Here is an 11,747-nt window from a genome sequence, read left to right on the forward strand (position 1 = left end):
GGCTAAAGTAGTGTAAACACTAAAGGTCCAGATTTACCTCCCTATAGCATCTACTTATCACCCAGTGTGTCTTAACTGCAGTCTGAGTGGATGATGGACAGAGAGCTAAGCAGTGGAGCTGTAGAAGACACTGATCCACTATTGAGAATAAATTTGCCCAGGTCATTTGTACATAGTTCGAACGAACAACAATAGACGACACAACAATATTGTATTAGAGATCTTGTTCTCTTTCTTCATCTTGGGAGAGGACGGTTTTTGTATTTCATTTAAATTTGTCCACTATACTTGGACTTCAGTCCCATCTGTCTAATTTATAATTTAGTCTAAATTTAAGCTAATTTATGCTTTACTTTAGTTATGCTTTAGTTTCTAAGAGCATGTATATTTTAAAAAGCATATGAAAATCAATACATTTAGACATTTAAGAAACTATGCCAAAGATATTGAGGGGCAGTGGTGTAGAACTGGAACATCAGGGTCTGTGGCAGGTTGAATTTCTTGAGCTGTCTTAAGAAAAAACATTCTTTGCTGTGCTTTCTTACAGATGGAGACGTGTTCCTCTCCCATTTCAGGTCCCTGGATATGGTGGTGCCCAGGAACATGAGTGACTCCACAGTGGAATCTACAGAGCCGTTGATGCAGAGGGGGGCTAGGGAGAGTGGGTTGCATCAAAATTCCACCACCATCTCTACAGTCTTTTCTGTGTTTAACAGCAGGTGGTTGGGGCTGCACCAGAGGGCCAGCTACTTGACATCTTTTCTGCACACAGATTTGCCCATTGGCTATGAAGCCCACTAGAGTGGAGTCATCAGCAAATTTTAGAATATTTACAGCTGATTCACTGGAGACACAGTCATTGGTGTAGAGTCTGAAGAGAAGAGGGTAGAGAACACGACCTTGTGGTACTCCAGTTCTAAGTGTCCGGAGGTCTGAAGTGTGTTTCCCCAGCCGCACCTGCTGTCTCCTGCTTGTCAGGAAATCTACAATCCACTGGGACAGTTTGGCTTGAAGATTTAAGTCAGATTAAAGAATTAAATAAATGAAATACTGCTGTTTTAGATTTAGCCCAATTTAAACCATTTTAAACATTTTATTTATTTTCTTAACTTGCATTCTGTTCACTATAAAGGTTTTATACTCCAGTGTAAAGTATTAAATATTTATTTTATGTTTTATTAGCTTGCATGTAATAATCCAAACATCTGTGACTATTTTAAACAGTATTTGGGGCTCTTTTCAGTGGTTGTTATTGCTGACATATCACTGTATCTATACTCAACTGTCTGGGCAGCTTGAATATCACATGCACACACATGAGGCTTAATTCCTGAATATGAACTCATTACATGGGAGCTAATCATCCCTGGATTTTGTTTGTGGAATGCAGTGAGCCTGGGGTGAACTGTTTGGCAGTTAAGCAAGACAAACTCAAATAAGCATGGTGTAAGAGCATCACAAGCAGAAGCTTATAGATTAGACAAGAAAATGGTGATGCACCTGAAGTGGTTCCCACTTCCAGGCAATTGCTAGGCTGTTTCTATGCGGATGCTATACAATTATAGTTGGTTTCTATGGTGTTGCTAGCTGGTTGCTATAGTGTGGCTGAGTGGTTGCTAGGCAATGGCTGTGTTATACCAGGTGGTTGCTATGGTGTGGCTAAGTGGTTGCTAGGTGTTTGCTATGATGTTAGTAGGTGTTTGCAATGTTATACAAGGTGGTTACTATGGTGTTGCTAGGGGGCTCTATTGTATTCCAAGTGGTTGCTTTGGTGTTGCTAAGTGATTTATATTATTCTTGCTTGGTTGTTGCTGTGGTATCTCAGGTGGTTGCTATAGTGTTGCTAGTGGGTTTTATTGTATCCAGATGGTTTCCATGGTATCCAAGGTTGTTAATATGGCAACCACTTATTAGCATATTAGCATATACTTGGCATATACTAGCAACGATTGCTACACCATAACACTATAACCCTGGGATACCATAGCAACCACCTGGAATACCATTGCAACCACATAGGAACAGCCTTGCGATTGCCTGGAAGTGAAAACCACTTGATCTGCACAATCAGTTCTGCAAGTTATTTTTTATCACTTTTGATTATTTCGGTATCCTAAATTAATATTTAAAATTTCCATTGTGGTTTAAGTATGTTTTTAGTACATGTGAAATAAAATGGAACATTTGAGGTAACTAAACACCTACAATGGTACACATTTTTGTCCGTATGTTCTAAAAACATACTACCAAACATTGTCATATAAGTAGTGGAAAATATTTTTACAATTTTTAAAAGCTTATAAGGCACTTATTTCAGTCAAGAAATGGTAAACAAAAAATATGCAGGACCTCTTCAACAACCTCCTCTCATGTCAGCATACAAGAAAGCTTTTCAAATGAAGGTGATAACCAACTGATGACAACCCTGAAGGTTCTTCAATCAGAGACTTGGCCTGAGGGAAAACTGGACATACAGCATGGTGAAGAAGAAGTGCTTTGATTGTGTGATGCATTTGAAACGAAGAGAAAAGATAGTACCCAGGGTTCTCGTCAATACAGAAAACTAAGGGCATCCCAGACCCTAGCTGCCCAGGAGCCTCTACTTAAAACTGTCAACGTCATTGTTTGGTCTACATTGGTATTAATGACATTTTTACTGTCACAACTCCCCACGTGTATATTATTATTATTATTATTATGATTATTATCTGTAGTAGTTAATATAAAATGATGTAGGAATAGTTTTGTAAATATTATTTTTTGAAAATTTCCCTTTGAGTAAATATGTTGGGATGAACATCAGCAATATCTCCTAGTATCTTTAATTCACTATAAAAATGTAGAATGATTTGCTGGTAATAGACACAGATAGCATTATGTTGATAAGGGATAATGCCAGCAACTTTTAATTTTCACTTCAAGCACTGTTTTGGAGTACATTTAACTAGACAACAACATGCAATGATATAAACGTATCCTGTAATTACTCACTTATGAGAGCAAGAACATGTGTCTCAACAAGCTAGATAGCAAATCGCACAAATGTATTTAGGAGAGGGGTGAAGGCTCACAGAGGCAAGGAAAATGACCAATTTAACCAGTATCCATTAAAGAGCATTTCTTTTAATATAACATTGTACTAGGGAAAGTTCGCTCTAAAGATGTAACATGCAGGCTGCAAGTGCAGAGAGACTTTATTTGGGCTCAGGCAAAACTCATTGCCAGAACAGGCAGAGGTCAGAAAACATGTAGGCAGGCATATCACTGGCAAATCCACAATCCAAGTCATATGTCACATATATGCTAAATGTTTCTTTTGTAATGACACACATGGACGTAGTTACACACATGGACATTTCTTTCTGTGGTTAAATTAGCATGCAAGTGTGCTTCTGTGTAATGTAATGCAACACCAAATGCTTCATTTTGACATTATTTAGTTTCCTTTAAAGTCCTTTAAACTGCCCTGCTGAAAACCAAGTAAACAAGACCAGCATAAACCAAATTAGGCCAGTTTAATTGGGCATGAAATGTATGCTGATCTAAGCTATTCTAAGGTGAAGGTTTGAGCATTTAATAATGATGTACCAACACAAATCATCAATGTTTTTCAACATGTTTACATTAACTTAAAAAAAAATAAGTAAACAGGGGATTTGTAAACATATGGCAAGTAATGCAAAGCTAATGGAAATTAGTCAGTTTATATTACTTTAATATTGTAATGTTTATTATGTTGCAAATACATTTTTAATAGCTAATTATTAACATAATATATTTTTAAAGTGATCATGTCACCCTGTGTTCTACATAGTGCATCAAGCTTGTCTTTTGAGATATGAAAGTATATCATGCCAGCTCAAGAAGAGGTTGATCATTAGTTAATAAAGGTGTTAAATCAGGGAGTTGGAGTTGGGAAATACTATTCTAAACCTACTTGACCAGGCACTCTAAAAACTATAGTCATTTAGTTAGTCACAGCAGTTCTAAATGGAGTTCACCTTGGTACGTATGTAGATTACTCTAACAGATTGCATGACTTCCTCTGTCCTTAGTGTATAAATGATAGGGTTTAACATGGGTGGAATAGTTTGTGTCAACGCAGTATTAAAAATCCGGATATTTCTGTTTAAAGGTGCTATAGAAGATGCAATGTAGACACTTGAAATTGGTAGATAAGCTATAGCTACTAATATAAGGTGGGCTGTGCAGGTTTTCATAGCTTTGGCTCGTCCAACTCCATGTGACATCTTTAGCAAAGCCAAACCTATAACATAGTATGACAACGTTATTAAAGTTAAAGGAATTGCAATCAATATTGCTATACAAATTAACCCCATTATGATGTTTATAGAGTAATCATTACAAGCTAGTTCAAAGACAGGATCATGATCACAGAAATAACTCAAGTCAAGTCAAACCTCTGCTATAAGTCAAGCAAGTCTCAACAAGTCATACAGAAGCCATACAAAATTCTAATGCTCTAACTCTAGTTAGAGCACATTAAAATCAGTTAGATGGCCATTCTCATAAAGAGATGAATTTTATTGTTAACATTAAAGAATACAAATAATTAGAACATGGCTAGAGAGAATTTTCAAGCACTCTTGCTTTTATTTGTTGAAGTGAGTGGGATCACCATGGCAAGTAAACCACTCTCTGAGGCCTTAAGAAAGAAGGTTGTAGACGCATATTAGCAGGGGTGCTCCCTATTTTGGCCCCATTAAAAAAAAATCACAACACTTAGAATTCTGCCAAACTACTTAATTAATACATTTTTAGGGCCTGTCAGGCCCTTAGAATTTCCCCCATACGGTGCCCCTTCATATAAGTCTGGGAAGGGATTTAAAAAGCAAAATCAGCAATTCCGCTGTCTGCTAAATAATTTACAAGTGAAGCAACTGCCAACATGCCCAAGTAATCCCATCCTAGCAAGTTCAACTAAATTGTAAATGACAAGATGTATTGTCACCAACAATCATAAAATGTCATCACAGGACCTAGGGTGTACACACATTAGGCCCAGTTGCCTTGTATCACAACAGAGTATGACTGCTACCTCTCCACACTCACCTGACAATCTCTGATAATGTATTTTGAAGAATGAAATCTCAACAGAACAGATATGTTTATTATAATGTTGATGTTCTGTTAATCTTGCTGCACATATAAGAAGATTTTTTAGGCAGTGTCAAAACATGATGCTTGGCACGGCTAGTGATCACACTAAATGCATACAAATGCAACTGTGCAAGGTGATCACAGTACCCAGATGACCCAGGATTTGGGGGGAAAGCGTACTTGTGCACAGTACAGATCGCCTAGTATGAGTACACCCCATACAAATAGCTCTTGCCACAGTGAATGTCAAAGTATAGCATCTACCATCAAACAGAGACTGTATAAGTTTTCATAAGAGGTGTGCAAGGAGAAAACCCTTGCTTTCAAAAGAAAGCAAAGCAGTGCTGATTCTTTTGATATAAAGATGCTGTAGAAGAAACTATGGATGATATGGACACTTGAAATTGGTACATAACCTGTAGCTACTAATATAAGGTGGGCTGTGCAAGTTTTTATAGCTTTGACGCTTCCACCTACACCGTCCCATCTATGTCCATACTTTGTTTTTGATCATTTTCATCCAATCACATCACTGTCCACAATAAAGTTTACTCAGATTCTCAGATTGAGATAATTATTGGTAACACTTTATTTGGAGTGGTCCTTTGTAGATGATTAATAAACTCTTCACAAAGTATCAGAAACACATCAACAATATATCAGTGAAGTATCAGCAGTGAAGCATCTAAATACAATGAGATAAATATCTTGAGCATGTTCTGTTTGTGCGGTACTTATGTTAGGCAGATTTACTGTTGATACATTACATCAGACTTAAGCAAAACCATTAAGCAGTAAACTGCAACAATAGCCCTAATCCTGACCTTAACCACAGTCCAAAATCTTAACCTCAGCTTAAAACCTAAAACATATTCTTAACCCTCACCCTGCATCAGCAGCAGGTCCATTACAGCTTGTTGAGGATATTGAGTTGTTCTGTATATGTAGCGTTTAAATAATTAGTGATTTCTCAGGTAAACAGCTACAGATCTTAACTTGTATTCTCCAAATAAAGTGAAAAACAACAGAATTTAGCAGAGGTCTTCAGTAAAAGTCTGAACTTGAATTCTCAGAATAAAGTGAAAAACAACTGAATTCAGCAGAAGTCTTCAATAAAAGTCTGCACTTGGACTTTCCAAATAAACCTTTTCACTTTTTCATGTCTATCTGAGCATAACATTAGACTTTACAGTGGGCCATGAATTTTACCAATAATTTGTAAGTAGTTTTGGCCAGAGAAGGATGGGTCCACTTTATGAGTCTCGGGTTGTTTCCAAGGTATCTTCCTCCAGCTTGAGGGAGTTTCTCCTCACCACTGTCGGCTTTGGCTTGCTCACCAGGGAATTAATGGTCAAAGTTTCATCAATCTCGTTTCAATAGCCACCTAAAGCTCACTAGCAAAGCGCCCAGCTCGGGCTAACTAAATCCATACATAGTTCCATTAGTCACTTCCAATTTTGTTTGTTTCAAGGAGCTACCCAACACGACCCACCATCATCACCAAATTAGGATCCATAACCATGTTACTGGTTTTATCTCCACCTTCGAATGTCCTCTATTTTATTTTGCGCAGTTCTTATGCCCACTCATTCAGAATTGGAGCAGCCTTTAGCTTCCTAGCCAGGACTCTTCGATCACACATTCCAAGTCCTCAAATGCAGGTCCTACCATTCTTACATCTGTACTCATTTCCGCAATCTCAGCTCTGCTTTCGAACGGCTGTGGGTCCTGCTTCACATGCATACCACAAGAAAGCCAACCCAAAAATATTCTCTGAGTGCTCCCTTTCCAGCTCAGGCCTTGTTCCGCACTAGCAAAGTGGATTTATGCCATAACAAAATTTTGGTAGAAGAACCATGAGCGAAACTCCTCTTCCTGGTCCTCAAGCCCCTTGTATAGCCCCTGTTCTCAGTTCAATTCTGTGTTGAACAAGCATCGCACCCACCTCAACTCCCTCTTCACCCTTATCTACATCATTCATCAAACCAACAGGGGCATCCAGCTTCATGCACAGTCCTCCATTCCATGTCAAGGTATGGCACACCAACAAGAAAATATTAACAGCATGTCAAGCCCAAAATAATATAAAACTGCTGTTTCACATATTAATGTGCAGTTTTGTCTTTTCAATAAATATACCTAATGTTTGACTAGCAAATAAGTTAGCTAAAAATACATGTGCCTTTCTTTGTGGGTTTTGCAGACCTTGCATATTGCTGTTCTCTTTTGATTACTATCATTGACAGCATAATCTTTGTATCCAAACTTTATTATTTTGGAGCTTATATGAGCTTCATTGTACATTGGTATCTGCTGGTCTGTGCACATTTCAACAGAAATCGTCAAATCAAACAAAACACTGAAATTTTCAGTTTTTTCAAACAAAAAACTGAAACTTCACAATACCTAAAAAATACCAGATCAAAGTCAATTCATTTATCAGTGTCAATCTCTCATTGGGATTTGAGTCAAGTCATATGATGACTCTCCCACCTCTGCAAAATGCAAAATCATTAAGTTAGAAATATCCTGCCCATTTTCTTATGACAGTTTTGGTCTCGTTGTAGAGTGTGGGGATGACAGTAAAATATGAGTGACAGTGGAGTGTCAGTAAAATATCTTTGAGACGGGATGCTAAATCTCAGGTTCTCAATGACTGAATATGCATGCAAATCTTGGCAATAAAAGTTGTGAAATTCACTTTTCCCTTGTCGAGTTGGGTGGAGGCTGTGGAAAGTTTCTCACTCATCCAGCTTGTGTCTCTGTTGTGTCTCACCACACATTGGGTGCTGCACTTTCACAGTTCTGAGTTTTGCCTTTTTTAGAACATTTGTTATTGACAGTTGTTTTTTTTTTTATTTTTTAAAGATACATCTTAGAACCGTTTTCCCCCAACCACACTGGACTATAGTCATGATGCCCTCTTGAGGTTAGCATGCAGCATGGTAGGCTGACTGTCACTTGATTTGAAGGCTACATTGTGCACCTTGTATGTAGATGTATAGCCTGCTGCAAGACTATTTTACTGGCATGAGATTGGAAGTTTGCGGGAAAATTGCTATGTTGCAGGGTCTTATAAGGAGCAGCCCTTAGCCTAGCTTATAGCTCAACCTGATTTTGCACTTCATTTTCCTTTTCCTGCCTGCATTGCTCCCAAAGAAACCCCACCTCTGATTATTTGATTGGGACTCACAATTATGTGGTCGCATGGCAATCTCCAATTGTAAACGCAGTCTTGTACGTTTCTGTTCTATATTTCAGGGACATGTGTTCATCCAAATAAAGCACTAATATTAAGTTAAATAATTATGATGTAGAACAAATTATGTAAAACCAAATATAATTTAATTTGTGGATCACAACAGTTCAGTTTAAAATTCATGTAAAGATTTAAATGGTCAATGATGATGAAGAGCTCAACCAAATATTTTACAAATTTAAGGTCATATGTTTTATTTAAGAGCAGCAACCACACTGGTTACATAAAACAATGCTTAATTACTGTCCCACTAGTTAACTACGGTAATGCTAATTACAATATTTCCTTGCAGGATATTGTACTAAATAATGAATCGGCTGTGGATGCTATGTAGCAATTCATTAATCTTGTATATAATAATTAAGCTATAACTACGACAGCTCTCAGCACTACACCACATACTAAAATATTTTAATGTTTAGAATCCTATTAATTATGTCATCATAATAACCAACTGAATCAACAAGTTAAGAATCTAATTTTCATGTATTTCTACAGGCACAACTATTGTTTTTATGACTCACTCATCATTTCACGTAGTGAGAGCAGTTCTAAATGGAGTTCACCTTGGTACGTCTGTAGATTACTTTAATAGACTGCATGACTTCCTCTGTCTTTAGTGTATAAATGATAGGGTTTAACATGGGTGGAATTGTTTGCGTCAAGCCAGTATTAAAAATCCGGATATTTGTATTTACAGGTACTACATAAGATGCGAGGTAGACACTTGAAATTGGTAGATAAGCTATAGCTACTAATATAAGGTGGGCTGTGCAGGTTTTCATAGCTTTGCCTCGTTCAACTTCATGTGACATCTTTAGCAGAGCAAAACCTATAAAGAGGTATGACAATGTTATTAAAGTTACTGGGATGACAATTAGGATGGCAATACAAAGTATCCCCATTATGACGTTTAAAGAGTTATCATTACAAGCTAGTCTAAAGACAGGACCATGATCACAGAAATAACTCTCGACAGAAGTAGATCTACAGAAGGACAGTCTGGTAATTAGAGCTACAGTGAGAGCAAAAATAAACACAGAGATAATCCACATTACAGCAATGATCAGAGTCATTGCCGTTTTGGTCATAATTGCATGATACCTTAGAGGAAAACAAATAGCAACCAGTCTGTCATAGGCTAAAGCAAGCAGAGTAAGAGACTCCAGGGACATAAAGACAAAAACAAAAAACATATTGGCCAGACAGTTTTCATACGATATGTACTGGTTCTCAAAAAGAAACATGTCCAGAAGCTTTGGAATAAGAGCAGTACTTCCACACAGATCACACAAGGCCAAGTTGAAGACAGCTATATACTTTGCTGTGTGAAGAGAATGTGCTAAGTAGATGATGCCCATTATAAAAGAATTGCCCAAAACTGTTACAGCATAGACAAAGCACAGAAACACATAATAATATTTTGCATGTGGGATATTATAAAATCCACTGATGTAAAATGTGGAAGGACGAATAAATGTTTGATTTGTTGTGGAAACTGACTGTGTGGAAGTTATTTCAGCAGCCATCATAACCTGTGAAAAAGAATAGTTTGTTACTGCAGTTCTATACACAGAATTTATGAAAACTGACAAGTGATACAAAATAATGGTTTGATACTCTGCCTGTGCAGCATATCAACATAGCAGCAGGGATCAGACACTTTTATACCATGACCCTGGTGACATCATTATCTACAGCACTGCTAATATCCCTCAAGACATGGTATCATTGTAGCAAACTAGGAAAGCAGAACATACCTCTTCTGTAAAATGATCAGAGTTATAGATTTAGTCCTTAATTAACATTTTATTTTGTATCTAATACAACAAGCAGGTTCAAAGACAATAACAGAATTTGATTTCAAATGACCTCCTTCATTTAGTTCACCCAAGAGGGCATACTACCTCACATACATAGTGATCAAGTTGGATTAAAAAACTAGGTATTTAACAAGTAATTTGAAGAAGTTAGAAAGTTAGAATAGCTTAGCTGCCAAATTAAGTCATATTGCAGCAAAATAGCTTGATGCCAAAAAGACATTTGATAGAATGGATAGAATTTGGGTTCTTGTATGCAGTTCTGAGAAAAATTGGTTTTGAAAAATGTGTTAGCTGGTTTGAAATTGTGTGTGCAAGTCCTAAAGCAGCTGTAATAACCAACAAGATTACATTTGTAAACTGTCTAGATCCACATGGTCTTTGAGAGCTTTCCATGGGAGGGCAAAAGGCCCAGAAGTAGCACAAATAAATGAAACTCTCCCTAGGGACAAAGGTGGTGTGTCACTACATAATAAAGAACTTTCTAAGACATCTTTGAAATGGCTAGACTTGCCAGACACTGGGGTGGCATTGGACTGGATATCAGTAAAGCAAGAACTTACATTCGCCTTTTAACCAGCAGAAGCGCTCGTACAGTCTTTGGAAATAGTATTGAGTAGGAGTATGATTATTGTGATCCTATTACACTCTAAAAAGACCTGGACCACAATATCTCATCAACATCGCAGGTAATGTCCTCCATAGTCAAATAGTGGGCAATATCCACCCCTGGCATGCTCCCTCTATGTCAACACAAGCTTCCTCCAATGCTTGGAGAAGGAGTATTTGTTGGTGTGGTTGGCAATCATAGACCATAGATCATAGGAGAGTATGGTGACAGGTGAAGCACAACAAATCGTGGCTGTTCAGTAAACCAGTGTTGTATTTGAGCAGCCCGGTGTTAACTTAAATTGTTGCAGATGACAACAACCCTAGACTGCTCTGGTCAATCATCCTGGTGATGGGGAATGAATATGTTGTGCAGTGTGTTGAAGAAGGTGATGTGAGCAGGGACCAGGAGTGGCATAATGAACACCATTCTGGTCAATAGCTGCTGTGATGTTGCCACCACACTGCCCAGGATGTTCCTTTCCCTGCACCTTGTCTTGGCAATTAGATTCATCAATGTAAAGGACCTTGTGTTCCACTGCAGCAACATCTTGCATCATCCCCATGTAAAATCAAATATTACAGTATTGTATGACAGAAAGTACACAATATCATGTTGCACTGGACAATGATTACAGTGCTAGTAAGATGATAGCACAGCATACTTGTACAATTTCAGTGCAGTTGCTTCACCCTGTCAGAGTTGCGCTGAAACAGAACCCTGTATAATTGCTTCATGTGCATTTGATATCTTTTCAGAAGGCGGCTCAGTGCAGATAAGCTCACAGAATGGATGTTGCTTAATGTGATGTCAATATTCATGTGCTGTTGTCTTCACCATAAAAAATATGCTAATGTCTGCGCTGACCATGGTTATGGTAGCCTTTTTCTACCCTGGGGTCAACAGATGTTCTATAGCACTTCTACAAAAACATGAT

General features: G+C 37.7%; 1 protein-coding gene across 1 annotated transcript; it reads right to left on the bottom strand.

Annotated features, from left to right (window-relative positions):
* Positions 1–8,931: 8,931 nt before the first annotated feature.
* Positions 8,932–9,909, bottom strand: LOC140536464 (olfactory receptor 1E16-like). Its single transcript, XM_072658294.1, has one exon. The coding sequence runs from the start codon at positions 9,907–9,909 to the stop codon at positions 8,932–8,934; it is 978 nt and encodes a 325-aa protein (XP_072514395.1).
* Between the last annotated feature and the right edge of the window lie 1,838 nt (positions 9,910–11,747).

Source organism: Salminus brasiliensis, chromosome 16, assembly GCF_030463535.1.
Source record: "Salminus brasiliensis chromosome 16, fSalBra1.hap2, whole genome shotgun sequence".
Taxonomy (NCBI): domain Eukaryota; kingdom Metazoa; phylum Chordata; class Actinopteri; order Characiformes; family Bryconidae; genus Salminus; species Salminus brasiliensis.

Coding starts and splice junctions, on each gene's coding strand:
- LOC140536464 (XM_072658294.1), bottom strand. CDS start 9,909: ATGGCTGCTGAAATAACTTCCACACAGTCAGTTTCCACAACAAATCAA.